General features: G+C 54.8%; 7 protein-coding genes across 7 annotated transcripts; 4 read left to right on the forward strand and 3 right to left on the reverse strand.

Moving 5' to 3' along the window:
- Nucleotides 1-201: 201 nt before the first annotated feature.
- IE81DRAFT_366133 (WD40 repeat-like protein) lies at nucleotides 202-2,081 on the reverse strand. Its single transcript, XM_025516987.1, has 5 exons — nucleotides 1,513-2,081; nucleotides 1,208-1,434; nucleotides 1,026-1,119; nucleotides 697-961; nucleotides 202-625 (listed from the first exon to the last, which is right to left on the reverse strand). Exons 1-5 carry the CDS (start codon nucleotides 2,009-2,011, stop codon nucleotides 370-372), a joined length of 1,341 nt encoding a protein of 446 aa, XP_025370105.1. The 5' UTR covers nucleotides 2,012-2,081; the 3' UTR covers nucleotides 202-369.
- Nucleotides 2,082-2,499: 418 nt separating this feature from the next.
- IE81DRAFT_346933 (hypothetical protein) lies at nucleotides 2,500-3,796 on the forward strand (the record flags this gene model as incomplete). The annotated part of the gene is made up of 4 exons (XM_025516093.1): nucleotides 2,500-2,954; nucleotides 3,132-3,438; nucleotides 3,517-3,602; nucleotides 3,685-3,796. The coding sequence occupies 4 exons, from the start codon at nucleotides 2,500-2,502 to the stop codon at nucleotides 3,794-3,796; spliced, it is 960 nt and encodes a 319-aa protein (XP_025370106.1).
- Nucleotides 3,797-4,534: 738 nt separating this feature from the next.
- On the forward strand, nucleotides 4,535-6,610 carry IE81DRAFT_322870 (hypothetical protein). The gene is made up of 4 exons (XM_025513765.1): nucleotides 4,535-5,191; nucleotides 5,290-5,570; nucleotides 5,791-5,965; nucleotides 6,117-6,610. The coding sequence occupies exons 1-4, from the start codon at nucleotides 4,790-4,792 to the stop codon at nucleotides 6,153-6,155; spliced, it is 897 nt and encodes a 298-aa protein (XP_025370107.1). The 5' UTR covers nucleotides 4,535-4,789; the 3' UTR covers nucleotides 6,156-6,610.
- A 1,689-nt stretch (nucleotides 6,611-8,299) lies between these two features.
- IE81DRAFT_277618 (hypothetical protein) lies at nucleotides 8,300-8,751 on the reverse strand (the record flags this gene model as incomplete). The annotated part of the gene is made up of 2 exons (XM_025511480.1): nucleotides 8,300-8,532; nucleotides 8,634-8,751. Coding segments are annotated over 2 exons (351 nt in total), but the record flags the coding sequence as incomplete, so codon positions are not given.
- A 1,039-nt stretch (nucleotides 8,752-9,790) lies between these two features.
- On the forward strand, nucleotides 9,791-10,947 carry IE81DRAFT_289462 (hypothetical protein; the record flags this gene model as incomplete). The annotated part of the gene is made up of 2 exons (XM_025511817.1): nucleotides 9,791-10,350; nucleotides 10,443-10,947. The coding sequence occupies 2 exons, from the start codon at nucleotides 9,791-9,793 to the stop codon at nucleotides 10,945-10,947; spliced, it is 1,065 nt and encodes a 354-aa protein (XP_025370109.1).
- Nucleotides 10,948-11,150: 203 nt separating this feature from the next.
- On the reverse strand, nucleotides 11,151-12,899 carry IE81DRAFT_366138 (hypothetical protein). Its single transcript, XM_025516988.1, has one exon. It carries the CDS (start codon nucleotides 12,553-12,555, stop codon nucleotides 11,275-11,277), a length of 1,281 nt encoding a protein of 426 aa, XP_025370110.1. The 5' UTR covers nucleotides 12,556-12,899; the 3' UTR covers nucleotides 11,151-11,274.
- Nucleotides 12,900-13,930: 1,031 nt separating this feature from the next.
- On the forward strand, nucleotides 13,931-15,673 carry IE81DRAFT_322875 (hypothetical protein). The gene is made up of 4 exons (XM_025513766.1): nucleotides 13,931-14,373; nucleotides 14,464-14,594; nucleotides 14,667-14,735; nucleotides 14,815-15,673. Exons 1-4 carry the CDS (start codon nucleotides 14,289-14,291, stop codon nucleotides 15,223-15,225), a joined length of 696 nt encoding a protein of 231 aa, XP_025370111.1. The 5' UTR covers nucleotides 13,931-14,288; the 3' UTR covers nucleotides 15,226-15,673.
- Nucleotides 15,674-15,745: the final 72 nt, after the last annotated feature.

The raw sequence follows: 15,745 nt of genomic DNA on the forward strand, positions 1-15,745 counted from the left end.
TACTCCAACTGGTGTTCTGGAGGCAGTCGCCCCATTTCCAACCCAGTGGTCACGTGATCTCTGCGTGTCGCGGCCAGAAATCGAACACATCCCTCCATTCGACAGAAGAGGGTGACTCATTCAAGATTCATGGATGTGAATGAGGCTTGCGGTGCTCGTTAATGATCGAAGCTTCGGCACTGGAGTAGAGAGTCATTTGCAATCTTGAATGGATGTCGTCTTGGATTTGTCGCCAGGCAAGAGAGCTCGCAGCTTTGCAGCTTTCTGCGGACGTGCTCGCACAGCTACAGCAGGACAGGCAGCTCGGCTGGGCCTGAAGTCAGAGCAGGACACTCAAAATTGGGCATTTGAGGTCAATCAGATCTTTATTCAGGTGCCATCCGGACCTTGTCCCGTACCTGCAGGTCTATACCACCTGACACATCCATCTTCACCCGCACTCAATAGCAACGTGAGATCCGGAACATGATCTCGGTCCAGTGCTCTTCTTCCGGCGCGTTGCTGCGCCTCCAAAGTGGTTGTCCAGGCACAAGCCCAGACTCTGGGGCCTTCGCGAAGTTGAGCAACCATTCGACGAGGTCCACCTGAGCCCGTATCCCACAAGCGCACGCTTCCATCCGTTGAGCTAGGATTTGTGAAGAGCCGGCTATCAGCCTCACCTCCGCATCAGTCTTGCGAGGGCTGGCAATGACTCACGTGCTTGCCAAGAGAGGACCCTGCGCGGCACTCGTAACCCAACCGGGATGGCGAAGGTTGGCGACTATAGTGCTGGCTTGCGTCTCCTGATCTATATCCATTGCAGAGGTCGGTCGAGCGCGCAGAGCGGTCGCGCGATTGGAAAGGTGCATGACATCATGTAGTGTCAAGGCTTGATCCTCCGAACAGACATGAAGGTGATCCGTCGTGGGACTGCCTGGCATTGATGCGGAGAAAGACACGAAGCGAATGGGCAGCGCATGATCTATGATGTGAAAGTCGTTGACTCAGCTCATGTACGCGTACTTTTGCTCGGAACATGCACGAACCAGAGATCGTTGCGAGCAAAGTCCCTGCATCCGCAGAGTAGACGAAAACTTGGCCAGAATCGGTGCCGCAAGCTAGCAAAGCCCCGCTTGAATTCTACGCACAAGGCACCACAGCACAGCACTTGGTGAGCGGCCATAGACACGGCAAAGACGGCTTCTCCTGTCCGGGCGGACATACTCACATAAGCTAGGCAAGTGCCGAAATTCTTCCTATTTTTGGTGTAGTTTCGTGGCTTTTCTGGCAAAGCTATTCGCCTTCTCGGACGTGCGAAGCTACCTGATGCTGTCGACTCGTCATTTGCGACCTGTGCAGCTGAACCTGATCGACCGAGATCGTACATCCCGATGGTCCCTTCTCCAGACGCGGAGAAAGACTCGCCGGTGGGAGATACAGCGGTGGCGTACGCCTCTGCAGACGACCCAATGCTATGTCAGCTCGATTCCGCCAAACGTCAAAGATGAGCATTGCAACTTGTCAACGACTTACCCATCGATTTTTCACCGTCCGGAAACGGAGCTGCCAGGGCCTCGACGCCCGCTACGAGAGTGAGAAGGTCGGTTTGACGCTGTTGTGCAGTCGCCGATGAGTGATGACTCGCGGCGCCTTGCTCATCGCCATGCACAGCTTCCTCTCCAGCCTGAAGTAGTTTCTGAAGATCAAGACGCCAGTAGCTTATACTTCCATCCATCGCACTGGAGAGCACTCCCCAACCATCACCCTCTTCGCTCAGCTGATGGCCGGTCAAGAAGCCCACCCCGATCCCTATGCCTCGTTGCGCTTCATCCTCCCCTCTTGCGCTCGCATGTGGGATTGACGCAAGCAGTGCAGCATTCCCGGAAGGGAGAGGCATCCACAGCCGAATGCAACCATCTGCGTGTGCTGATAGAGCTGCTCCGTGTCCCAGATTGCTTGGTAAGGTCAGAATCGCCCACGCTGGGGCCAGTCCGGACCGGGACTCGGCCGACAACAAATACGAGGCTGACATGCAGGACACAAGGAGAATCACGAATGCAAAGGTTGTCTCCGCTTCCCGCTTCTGGGTGAGGAGGGGTTGGAAGAGGAGTCAATCGAAGAATCGCATGTCCGACCTTACTTTTGCGCCGCATACACACACCCACCCACATGCAAAAGTTGATGCGAAGGATCACAAATAATCGCGAAAGATCAAGGCGCTCAAAAGATCATGCAGCATGCACAGTGGAGGCTGGCCCGAGCGCGACACACGTGAGCGTCCAGGGCGCACCAACGCGAGCACCTCCCTCACAGCACCGCCAGCAACGCATACCCATCAAATCCAGAATTCCAAAGTCGACACTCCGCGACTCCATCATCGGCGAACCTAAATTGAGATGACAAGTGACCGTTGCGCGCGCTCGCCAACTAACAACCCAGCTCACACAGTCGAGAAAGCACGCCGCGGGTAGCGCTTCACCCATCAGTTGCAAGTGACCTTGCAATCGTTGAGCAGTCAAGATGTCCGAGGATGGAGTGACCTTCAAGATCCAGTCGCTCTTCTATCAAGGAGCATACGGCAGTGCCATAGCACTAGCATCGAGCAACACATCAGGCTCGCCATCGTCCGAGCCGACCCTCACGCGCCTGCTCTACGCAGCAAGGTCTCACATCGCCTCCAACAATCCTCGAGGCGCCTTGTCCTTGTTGCCCGCAGATGTAGCATCTTCTAGCGCAGCTGCTCGGTCCGTGCGAGCTTTGGCCGCCTTCGTGGAGGCGCGTAGTCAGGGAGATGTTAGTGGAGCGGACGAGAATTTGGCAGAGTTGAGAGAAACACTCGACGATGCGGTCGTGGGCGACCCTTCGGGCCAGACTATTCGCGTCTGCGCTGCTACCGCCATGGCACTGGATGATGACCCTATCGGCGCGTTGGAGACTCTGGGTATCGGAACAGCGAGCTCCAGAGAGATTGAATGGTGAGTGCTATAGATCAAGGAAGCTGCTGAGTATCTGCAGTGCGAAGCTGGGATCATTCCTACATTTGTACGCGCGGAGTGGGGCTCGGAAGATCAGCTTCCATGCGTGCACATCACCCAACATTGCTTGCTCCACAGATTTGGCACTCACACCTCCATATCTTTCCGCTCACGCAGCATTGCACTGGGCGTGCACATCTTGCTGTCACAGCACCGAGCTGATCTAGCAGAAAAAGAATATCAAGCCGCTCGCACCTGGGCAGACGACAGTTTGCTTATTCAGCTCATCGAAGCGTACATAGGCCTTCACACTGGTGGCAGATCTGCTCAGCAGGCTTACTACGTGTACGACGAATTGGCGCAAAATCCTGAGCATGCGGGCAAGGACGCAAGCGTGAATCCACTCGTTGGAAAGGGTGTTGCGCAGCTCGTGCTAGGCCAGAGAAACGAGGCAACGCAAGTGCTTGCCGATGCTGAGAAGCTTGTGGGTACGAGTGCAGAGAGGCCCTCCGCGAGCGTGTCGTCTGACGTTGACAAGGACTGATGCTTGCTCACACTGCAGGATCCAAACAATGTGGACATGCTTGCCAACTCGGCAGTCCTCGCTTCCTATTCGGCCTCTCCTGCCGGATATTTTGGTCGCCTCGAGTGAGCGCAGTGCCTGCGGAGCAAAGCAGTGTTGATATTCGAGTGTCCCCAAGACTGACTTCTATCGCGCCCAACCCAACAGACAACTGCGAAGGGTAGCTCCCAGCCACGCGCTAGTCACTTCTGCAGACGAAGCTGCTCAAGCTTTCGACTCTGCATTTGTCAAGCACCAAGAAGCTCAGGCCGCTCTTTGAGTCAGCTCGCAAAACATCATTTCGACGTTTTCCAAGCACGCAATGTTCACGATGCTTTGTCATCCGATCGTTCAATTTCGCTGTAGGGTCTGCTAGACTGAGGGCCCTGTGATGCGAGCCTGCGGTTGTAAATCGCACATCATCGTCGACACGGGCCGGCCTTGCTTCGCGCAAGGCGCCCAGTCTGCAAGCTGCACAGAGGGGGAGGGAGAGAGAGAGTCAGCGGCTGAGCGTAACGTGTGTCAATTATGTCTGAGGAGTACCGTCGCTCTATGCTGCGTGCAATCGCAGGTGTCTGTAAGGACTGTATTACAATCACAACGTGAATTTCGCATCACTGACTCGACACCTACTGCCATTACACGCGCGAGGATAGATTTCCACGGTCCACGAGTCTCGAGTGGCTAGCCTTTCTCCCCTCTACATGCACTTTGAATTCTACCCGTGACTCTTCAAGATCAAGGACGTCAAGAATTACATCTTTGAAGGTCGAATCAAAAACCACTAATGTGAATGTGAATCAAGAACCATGAATCCCGGCTGCTCTTCAGCTGAGGGGCGGTGCTGGAGGAACGCATTCATTAGGATTCACGATTGTCAGTTGTTGCAGTCGCGAGTGCCGACCACGTGGCCGGTGCTGTCGCTGCATGCTGGCGTGCGTGCGTGCGCGCACGGTCGCCGAACTCCACGATTAACAGCACCCCGAGCCATGTGCATCATCACTCATGCAGACTGTGACTCCAGCTCCCGCGCGTGTCGAAGGGGGCTTCTTACGTTCTTCATCCGATCCACGATTCAGACTACACTTTCTTCCTCTCTATTCGACTCAGACTGCCCTTTCTTCAAACAGCACTTGACGTAATTCTAAGCTCATTCGCATAACAAGAATCCGAGCTGATCAGCGTCTCCGAAGCGCCACGAGCGTAATAACAGCAGTCACTCTTGCTCCTCTTCATCACTCGACTCGTCCACTCTCACACGCGCAAGTCCAAAATGTCGTTCGACTTTAACACATCTGCTCCCGAATCAGATCCCACTGCCGACTTTCTTGCTCGAGAGCGAGCAGCAGCAGGAGCCTTGCAAGGTGATGCGGACTTGTTCGGTTCGAGCGTTGCAGGCGGCGCAGCAGGCGTAGGCGGGGAGAAGGACTTTGAGAGTGGAGCTGCCGCTTTTCCAAGTCTCGACGGCGACGAACCTTCGGCTACTGCCACGACCACCACCAACAACAATGCGGGTGGCTTTGGAGACGAGGATGACCTGCTTGGTGGGGGAGCAAGCGCTTTTGCCCAACAGACTAGAGCACCGGTGGATGAAATGGACAAATTTCAAAGTGAATTTCCTGAGCTGGAAGAAGAGATGGCCATGCCTGCATCCCAGCCCCCCATATCCAACACCGTGAGTTGCTCATGCTGGTTTGCGCGCCTGCCTCGAGCACACGCTGTTTGGTGCCTTTCGTGAAGGCTTTGCTGATCGTTGGCTGAATTGTCGTACAGAACGGGTACTCTAGTGCAACCGCGCAGCCTGGTCAATCGTTTGGCGCGGGCGGTGGAAGCTCGGGCTACGCCGGTGTTTCAGACCCCTACTCTCACTTGAACAATGCAGAGGAGAGTGAGGCTGTCAAGCAGTGGAGGACGCGCCAAGCCGATGATATCGCAAAGAGGGATGCCGAAGCAGAGAGGAAAAAGTCCGAGACTATTTCAAAGGCTGAACAGGACATTGACAAGTTTTATGAAGAGTACAATGCGAAGAAAGAGAAGAGCATCAAGCAGAACAAGTGAGTGGTTTAGCGATGCTTGACGGGTCATTTGTAATCTGGCAGAATGCCCGGAAGACAGCCTTCGCTCGTGAGCGCCGACGTGTCATGTGCAAGAAAATCTGTCACGCTCTCTCTTAGAGATCTGTGATCGAGGCGCATAGAGCAGAAAGCTCGTCAGTGGGAGCTACGCCCGATGATCTATGGTATTGACACTTGAATGCGCTCTTTCCGTCCACAGGGAGTCCGAAGCTGCCTTCCTAGCTCAACAAAGCGCCGAGCTGGCCGAAGGAACGACGTGGTCCAGAGTGACCAAGCTGTTGGACTTGCAAAATTCTCAAAGCAAGACCATAGCCAGAGGCGGTCCCGGCTCGACGGACCTGACAAGGATGAAGGAAATCCTTTTGAGTCTAAGGGTGAGTATTGGCCAAACTTTGGACAGCTGATTGAAAGCTTGCGCTGTGAACCGCATCATCTGCGTCAAAACGGTGGCTTTTGATGCATTCGGCACATGGCTTTGGCAAGGTGACTGACACGTTAGCCATGTTTGCCCCACTCGTCATGCAGCGGGAGGGACAGACAGCTCCGGGAGCAGCGGGCTACTGATGGCGCCCGATGATCATCAACATCATTGCAGAAAGAGCCCTCGGATGCGCTCAAATCGCCATGGAGAAACATCATTGCGATGAGATGCGTGTCTGACCACTTCATTCCCTCGCGCCATCTTCTTGCTTCTCCTCCTGTGCTTCTGTACATGCCAACTTCACTTCGATGATCTCTCTTGCTAATCGTGTGTGCTGCAAGCTACTGTGTGCGCTGCAAGCTTCAAGCTTCAAGCAGTCCTTTCCTTTCCTCGCATGCTCCGTGAGATCTCCGAACCGACACCGACCTTCTTGGCCGTGTTTGATCGAAGCACAACAAGCTCAGGCGATGAGATGGAAGGCTGTACACTGGACAAACCTCGGCGATGCGCGAGGACTCGACATGGTGCTCATTCACGCATTGCGATTGCGAACACGTCTCATGGTCAATAGTGCATCGCGCGCTAGACATTTGTCGAGCCCACTCTTAGCAAAGTGCCTTACGATTTGGCTTGAGCAATGGATCAAGTTCAGCCGTGAACGTGTTCCAAAGAGTCAGGACCAATATCGTTCTGAAGGTGCGTGCAAGCTCATGCGAGGGTGAACTGAGCTAGGGTTGTGACTCCTGTCAATGCGATGCACGTCGTTGCACGGCCAGGCGTACGACAGCAAGCTGCGTGTCTAGTCAGAATTTTGCTCCTGTCATCATGCCTCCAGCGATCTTGACGTTCTCCTGTCATGAGGCGACAGCGCTGCGCTGAGCTCATGGCGTCTCTAGGATGGTCGAGTGTCTGGTTTCATTATGCAGAGGAGCCCAACATCATGTCAGCAACTTCCTTTCTTGCTTTCAACACCTTTCGAAGTGGACAATTGGGACAGCAAAAAGGCTCAGCTGGTGCTGCAAGGACAAAGTAATCACAAAGGTGCCCTGGGTCAGCATGACGCAGCATTACCTGATGGCAAGAGAAGGACGCCGACTCACATGCATGTTTTGAGCGATGCGGCGCATCGCCTCCTCTTCCCACGCACCATCGACCTCCCAACACATGGGAAGCCCACAATGCGAAGAAAGCTGGTGGGCTACGTCTAGCTCGATAGAATACGATATGGGATCGTCTTTTCGTCTTTGCCTTCGATCTGCTGCTTCCTCGGACTCCCCTTTGCACCCACTGAGGACCGCGATCAAGTACTCACCGTTCAATCTGCAAACGAAGCGCTAGGGGCCTTAGCATTAACCAGCCCGGGTCCTGTCGTGCTTGCTAGATGCAGTCGAGGCTTTGAGACAAGAGACGTCGTAGTGTCAGCAACTGCCTAAAGCACCTGAATCGAGTCTGCCCGATGACAGCGTCCGCGCTCCGATCATAGAGAAGATTGATCCATCATTTGCGTGACCAGTCTCTTGAGCAGCGCAAAGGGCTCCCAGCCTGGCGCACAGCCCTTCGAGCATTCGCCACACCCCATCGGCCCAGGAGCACAGCCGCATCCCTGACTTGATCTTTCGCCCCGACGTCCCGCTCGGACATCTTGAGTTAGTCGACCGATCAAGCGATACGATGCGCTCCTAGGCAAGCAAGAGAGTAGGTCGGACTCGTGGGACGGTGCAACCGAGAGCCCGCGCTTGCCCAATCAACCCGCAATCGCATCGTGAGAATGGATTTGGAACTTTTGTTGTAATCATTTTGGAGGCAAAACGTCGCTGCGTGCCAGCTCGGTCATGCAGGGTTCATCGCTCACACTTACCTGAGATAACGCGTGGCATGTCTGACTGAGGTGCAGGCGAATGAGCCCTGACATTGAGGGCAACAGAGTAGTGTGTACTGCAAAGACGGCCAAGACGAGTTAGTCAGGGGTCTAGCTGGCAACGACGCAACGCATAAGCAACATTTCCCGCTCGCGCATACTGATCAGAAAGGTAAGCGATGGTATGTAGTGTCCGCAGCGAAACCTCTGCGAATATTGAGGCTCTACAGTAGCAGAACTGAATGGAATACACTCATCATGTGTGCTTGCGACGGCCCCTCGGCATCTGCTTTACATGCTCCTGCAAGACGGTTGAAGACTCACTTAGCTCGAAGAGGCTTCCTCGCACGGCAGAGGCCGGCACACTGCGTGTGCGAGGGCTGGATGCTCGACGTAGCCTGCTGTTCAGGTGTCCCTCCCAATCTGTACGTCTTCAAACTTGGGATCGACCAAAGGGTCTCGCCTCATTTCCCAAAAGTCTTCCGAGCTTCCTTCAAGACGCATCTTGGCCACTTGTTCAGCGCGATGCCTCAGCCACCTTTCCCTCCTCTGTTCAGCAGAAAGGTCCTTGAGAGTCAGGCAAAACTTCCAATCGTTGAACTTTGTTGAGCAATCCTTTGGTCCGCCGTATCTGTACACTGAGTTTAGCTGAGGGAAAAGAGCTGTGACGGGCCGATGACCCCGAAAGGCACACGAGGAGCAGCATCGTGTCAGACTGCGAGCGACGTACGCCCGCGCGAGGAGCTTGATGGCGAGCACGTACCATAACAAGCAGCCCACTCGTCGAACACATTGTAGCACTTTTTCATCTCGTCCAAAGGCGTGTATGCAGCCTGAATAATCTGCTCCTCCTTGACAGTAGCTTCCCATTTTGCGCTGGCGCTCTGCTCTGTGGTGAGAGCATCGGCTGGTGTAGGAGGAGCAGTGCCGCCAGAAGAGGAGGACGTGGAAGAGGCAGCACTAGAGGTGCTGAAAGGCCAAACCATCTTTGTCGAAAGTGCAGACCTCTGGATCAGGCACAGTGTCCAGAGTGGGGGGCGCGACCCTTTTCCTCGATCGGGACGCTGGACGCGGCGGTGGACCACGGGGTTGGGGTCGATGAGATGATGTTTGTATGTATGTATCATGGCTCAATTCAAAATTGGAACGCATATATATACCCAACAAGAGCTGCTGGGCCAAATTTTCTTGCACTGTGCTGCTTGCGCGCGCATCAGCATGCAGCGCAGCGCAGCGCGACGGCCGGGCGTTGTGTCTGCGCGAGTTGCATAGCCATGCACGCGCGGTCACGATCAGAGTTGCTCGCGCGCGCCTTTGGCCAAAGTAACCCGCAGTCACGATCGAGTTTGAGTGCTGTGACTGAGTGATCTGGTTCGCACTCGATCGAGACTCGCACTCACGACTCGCGAAACTTTTGAATCGTGTGACTGAGGTGAGTCGTGGGCCCCGTTATTCTCATTCATCACAATCGTGGATGCGAATCAAGAATCAAGAATCAAGAATCAAGAATCAAGAATCACGAATCTGCACTCAGACTGGGCTTACAAGAATTTGCTTGAGCGGTGCAGGCCTTGACTTGACTCACTCGATGCGAGTGGGGGGTGCATTCTGCGGTGATTGGACCAAAAGCCTGGTTGATGTTGCAAGCATACGCGGGACATAGCAGTCACGAGTTCAGGCGAATGAAGGCAGCAGTCATGAGACCAGATGAAGTTAAAAGCGGTGAATAAAAAGGCGCTGCTTCAGCATTCAATAATTTGACACATGGTGATGCCGCATGCTTCCCAAGTCGTTGCGTTGCCTCAGCACTGTGGTCTGGAGGGCACCTGAAGACACCTCTAGCTGGCTTGAGAAGACATGTCCGTACAAACATCTTCGCAAGGATATGGCGTAGGGGTGGAGTCTAGCAGGAACAAGGCCATGCAGGAGAAGAGCAAGGACAGTCAGAGTCTCGGGACAAAGGCATCGCCTTCTCTTGGAGAGGCGCACGATTGGCTCTCGTACATGCCTCGAGCCATTCCCGGTCACGTCTCGCCCAATGGTCCGTCTTCTGATCCTTTAAGGATTCAACAGCAACTTCAAATCCTTCTCCGCATCCCACCCTCCACCCACGCTCCCCTCTTCGCTCACCGACAATGGAGGTCCGGACTTGTAATAAGCGACATCATTCACTCGGGCATCTTGCCTCTGCATGGCAATAGGATTTTGGAGCTAGGAGCAGGGACAGGACTTCCTTCCATACTTTGTGCTGCACAGCCCAACGTTCAAAGAGTGGTGGTGACGGATTACGACGAGCCTACACTGTTGCATCGATTAAAGGAGAATGTCATGAGCAATCCTGGGATCGGGAACAAGATCAGAGTCCGAGGACATACTTGGGGAGTCAACATGGACGACCTGAGAGACGAGATGGGCAGAGCTTTATCCGATAGCGCAGCTGAAAACGACAAGGCAGACGTCATTCTTCTCGCCGATTGCCTGTGGGTCGAATCGATCCTACAGTCACTCCTCAATGAGTCTGAATCTCATGGCTGACACTTTTGCCCCCTTCCACTTTCTCATCGTCATCCAGGTGGGACAGATTCTCGCACGCGCCGCTTTTGCGCACGCTCACGAGCTTATTGTCAAAAGACGGCAATGCTCGGATATACATCGTCTCTGGTCTGCACACTGGACGAGAAGTCTTGTGGTCCTTCGTGCAAGCTGCTTACCGGCTTGGGCTTGCAGTCGTTCCCATGCCTGGTGCGGACGACTGGCCCAGTCTTTCGGAGTGCAATGAAGCAACCATCGAGGGCCAGGGTACGGCGCAGCACGACGCAATCGCGCACGTGTTGGAATTGGGACTTGCGTTTCTAGACGAAGACGAGGAGAGTGGCCATCCTTTTTCCGTCGAAGAAGCCTCGAGCGAAGCTGATGAGCGCGAACGACGCCCAAGAACAATCAAGGTGCACGAGCTGCGTCTGAACGGCAGTAGGCGCAAATTTCGGACACGGGAGAGAGATGAGGAGAAGAAAGAGGTCGGAGGCGTCAAGGAGCGCAACAAATGGATCTGTGCCTGGGCCATGGGCTGGAGGTGACATCTAATACCTGCTGCTGTTCGGGCCACACAGACGTTCAAGCCACGAGTTAAATGTCCACGTATGCGCCACACAGCGCACAATCAAGGTCTAAACGACGTCTGTTCGTCACCTAAAGAAGAGCATCGCTGCGTGTACGGCTCAAAACACAACGAGGTCCACCATGGCTAGTTGCGAGCGCCATCCAAACCGGTGGCACATCTCTCAGCGTCGACGACGGCCCTCTTTGTGCACTACCAGACGTTTGACTATTTGATTGCGTGACTCGGTTGATTATGCTGCGACTTGCTCATGAATGTTGGAGTATTGTGTTCAATGTTTGCGTCTCTAGCGCCTCCTGCTCTTCTTCGTCTCGTCATCAGCTTCAAGAGCCCAACCATCCAAATCCACTCCTTCAGCCCCCTGAGCCCACCTGGTATTTCCGTCCTTCTGTCCAATGCCAGCGTTCGACCCGGCAGCGCCACTCAGCCCGACTCTCGCATTGCCCGCTCTTCCTGTACCCCTCAGTCTTTCCAGCTCTTCCCTGTGCGCCATGCTGCCTACCCCGACGGCGCCCAAGCTCAATCCGAGCATGGGCGCCAAGACCGCTCTCGCGAAAATTTCTCCAAAGCCTAACATGACGCCATTCAGGAACGGCAAGCCCAAGTTGATTCCGATCGTAGCGCTGAGCAGAGCCAATCTTCTGCGCCACTTCAATCCCGGTGCAAAAGCTGCCAAAGTCAATGAGCCCGATGGGACGTTGGACTGAGCTCCTCCTGCATCTTGCACGCCGCCTGCAGCATCTCCCGACGGGCTCTGCACTCTCATCTCTTTTGGCGGAGGTGCATTGGAGGAATGAACAGAGCCGGTCGGAGAACGGGATCGACTGTACCGACGTGGAAGAATGCGTGGCATGCCGGTGGCCGAAGCTGTAGGCACCGTGTCTGGCAAGCCTGAAGAGTGAGGAGTCGTGAATGGTCCAGAGCGTGAACTGTGGCTTGTCCGACCTCGGTCGAGCCCTTCGACGGCCGAGCTGGGTTGCCCTCCTCCATCACGTGAGGAACCTTCGTGCTCGTGATGGCTGTGGTGCTGGTGATGATGATGAGTGTGGTGACCGGGAGACAAGCCGAATAAGGGTCTTCCAGAAATGGCATGATTCAAATCTGCATCGGGATCCAATCCGAAAGAGGCGTCGTGATGCGAAGGTCGGTGTTTGTGTTGGGTGTTACGCTCCAACTCTGCCCGATCTAGAGCATCGAAAGCACCCGAGCTATCCGGTACTGGCGTAGCATCCGAAAAAGCACCCTGCTCCTCATCATTTTCTCCACTCAGATCCGAAGTGATTGGAGCCTCTTCTGATCCGTCTTGGTGATCCGCTTGGCTTATCCCACTGCTATTGTTGCTCCGATCGTGCGCGTCCACCAGCAGATCGAGCGCACTGTCATCGCCATCCCCATCGGACCATTCTCCACGCTCTGTGCTAGAAGTAGAGCTATTGTTCGTGCGCGTACTGCGAGCTGGCGAAGCTAGCAAAGATGGGTCGACGGTGCGCTCGCTCTTGCCCTCGGAAGACTCTGGTGCTGGGTCATAGACGAAAGCAGGAGCAAGCCCATCTTGCTGCTGCTGCATGGTGCGATTGGGAAATAGCCTGGCTGTGATTCACCTCACGGGCGCTTCTTAACAATTGAGTCCAGCTCTGTCGCAGGCTAGCCTGTTCCCTCGATTTGGCGGAGGGTCTTTGAGGAGCAGCCAGCTATCGGGCACACTCCGGGGCGTGACGAAGGTGGATAGTCGAGGTGAAATTGCGCGGGTGATTTCGAGACGCAGCCATGCCCTCCTCCACTAGTTGATGGCCTGCTACCAGCTCTCTTCTCTCGTTGGATCGTGCGTGATTCTGTGGCTGGAAGATGCAGCTGTTTTGAACGCAAATACGTCACGAAAGCATTCAATGGGAAAAGGTGTGAGTGGAACGGAAGACAAGGAACTGACTTGGTTGCGATCCGATGCGTCCACGCTCAGGCACGTGCCTCGCTCGCTCTGATCACGATGTTGCAATCTTGAATACGCGGCGCGCGCCTCTGCTGTTTCCGCACGAGAAATCGAGGAGAGCATGATCTTTTGACGTGGGCATTCACATTATACTTGTGGTAGGTACAAGCAGCAGGAGACTGCACCCGCACCGCACCTTCCTTCTCCCACCTCATCCGTTTTTGCATTCGAAGAACTCTGTCATACAGAAAGCTGTCGACAACGGCGCATTCACAATGAATGAGTGCATGTGACTCACACTGCGACGTGGCTGCGTGGCAGCCGAATTTCGTTCGTTCACTATTGTCGGACTCGGCATCTCGCAGGACAGGAGAGCGAATCCAAAGCAGAATGGATCACGCACGCAAGATCATGGCACGACTTTGCCACTGCTGAGTGTGACGAAGAGCGTCGGAGCCGCTTGCGCCCATGAGCACGAGCACGACGCCGACGCGACTGGAATTGGGCACGGTGAAGGCATCTGCTGGGTCAGAGAAGGCGTGCTGTGATTGCATTCACATTCCCCAATTCACATTCAATTTTGACTGCACTCACCGGGGTCATAGCAGCTGCGGTAAGCAAAACCTCCGGTCAGATCGAGCGCTCGCCGAAGCACCATAGCGGCCGGGCGGGCAGGCTTCTATCAGTAAAGCGATTCGTTTGCAACTTCTACGCCTTGTGGATATGAGCTTCGCCACTTGCGCCCTGCCGCTATATGCGCCATCTGACGCCTGCTGCTGCTGCGTAGATACGCGCTCCCGCACCGCTCCACCTTCGTAACCGCCCGGCTTCCTTCACCGCACTTTGCGCGGCGCAGGCTCAGACCCTTGCTGTATCACGAATGCGTGGCATGTTCGTCACACATACGCGGGGGTCACTGCCGACTCGGCGAAGGGATCAACGTTGCATTCTCGACTGCCTGCCTCCAGGTCCGAGGGATGGATGGACGTGAGTGGCATCATCTTCCATGGGTAGTCCAGGATCGCCAACCATGAGATGTCATGCGCCCCCAGGCGCAGCTGGCATGCTGCCATGTGGAGGGCGAAGATGGGTCAACGGAGTCTGCGCCCCACCCTGACCCGAGCTCGTGCTGAGTATGGTCGTGTGTTCCCAGGACTGCTGCCAGCTCGACCAGTGAGAGCAATCGCGGGATGTCAAAGCAAGCTGAAATATATTAGAGTCGCTCTTGCGCTTTATCTTTGACATCCAACTTCTTGTCTCTCTCTCTTGCGGCCAACCACCCCCCATCTCAACAAGACGACAGATCAGCTGGACTGGTTCTCAATACACAGCAACGCGGCATCTGCTCTCATTTCTCACAACCATCACTCATAATGCGCTGGCTCGCATTGCCTCAAGTAGCTCTGGTATCTCTGCTAATGGTCATCAGACATTCTAGAGCGGCCCCAACCACTCTTGGTGAGCAAGCTGAGGAAGTTGCAGTCGCACTCGCCTCGATTGACAACTCCCTCTTCTGTGTCGTATGGCACAAAAACTTTGAATAATCAGCTGCCGTGAACGTTGTGTTCTCAAGGACAATCGTCGACGACGGCCTCGCGGCACCGAACGTCATAGGCCCGATGATCCTGACCGCTCGAAGTCCGCTTCTGGGGTCGGTAGGAAGGTTGTTTGGAAAGAAGGTGAGATGGTTTTAGTGTTCGAAGCTGAGGTGCTTGCTCTCTGTCGAAGCTGATAGTCAGCACGACAATCAGGTATTGACAAGTGCGCCTAAAAAGAAATTGTACACTCACGTTCCGACTACCTTGACTACTCCAATCGTTGTGAGTATCGCGGATGACTTGCGCATGAGTGGAATTTGACCAAGTCATGCTGACTTGCTGACCCACGCAATACCCCAAGGCTCAGCCAGCAAAATGGGTACGACCTCAGAAGATGCAACTCTTGGAGACCATTCCTGAAAAGGGAGTCGTGAAAAAGACGTGGTACGGCAAGAAGAAAGAGACGGGCATGACCAAGTTCCAAGAGGAGAGGGTCTACCTGCCCAAGAAACAAGCCAAGACGGAAGGTCCAGCTTCCACGCCTGGTGCAGAGCCTGTGAAGCCCGTAGACAACAGTACGCCGAACCTCGACGCACTCGCGTTGCTGGGCATCAAACCGGATCAGATCAGCGCTACGGCTGGTGCTGCTGCTGCAAAAGCCGGCGCCAAGAAGGCCGGCACGTCGGGTTCGACGTCCAAACCCAACCGCGTGACGCTTGCCGACCTCTTCAAGCACGAGGACAAGGGCACAGGTCCATTTGCCCCAAAGTGATGAGGCTGCGCTACTCACTTGCGCACCGCATTCATCTGCGATCTGCTTGTGCGCCGCCTTGTCGAGGACAAAGGATCCACATCTGTGCATCCAGAATGTTGAGCTATCAGCGATGAGAGCTACCTGGATCGAATACAGGGATGCCTTGGCTCTTTCAACGCAACAGGCGCGGCGCTGCGTACCCTTTGGTCAGAGCGCGACCGAGACTGCTCTGTCCTCTCGAAAACCGTCACTGCTGGCGGTATGTCTCGCGAGCCGTCAATCAAGAATGCTGAGATCTCCTCTTCGATGCTGCCAGAGCTGGCTTCTGCAGCCCGACCGAACCTGGGTCGAGCCTTGCGACGTCCAAAGTCTGCTTGAGAAAAGGCACCTTCGCTTGTCGAAGGTGCTCCACATCCCCGAGGGACGAGATTCGACTTGATGGATTCTGAATGCATGCTTGGTGGCTCTGGCAGGCCACTTGGACGTCTGAGCCTTTACGATCAGGGATCATGAATCGAATTCAGAAATGTGCATTTGA

The sequence above is a fragment of the Ceraceosorus guamensis genome, assembly GCF_003144195.1.
Source record: "Ceraceosorus guamensis strain MCA 4658 unplaced genomic scaffold IE81scaffold_24, whole genome shotgun sequence".
NCBI lineage: Eukaryota > Fungi > Basidiomycota > Exobasidiomycetes > Ceraceosorales > Ceraceosoraceae > Ceraceosorus > Ceraceosorus guamensis.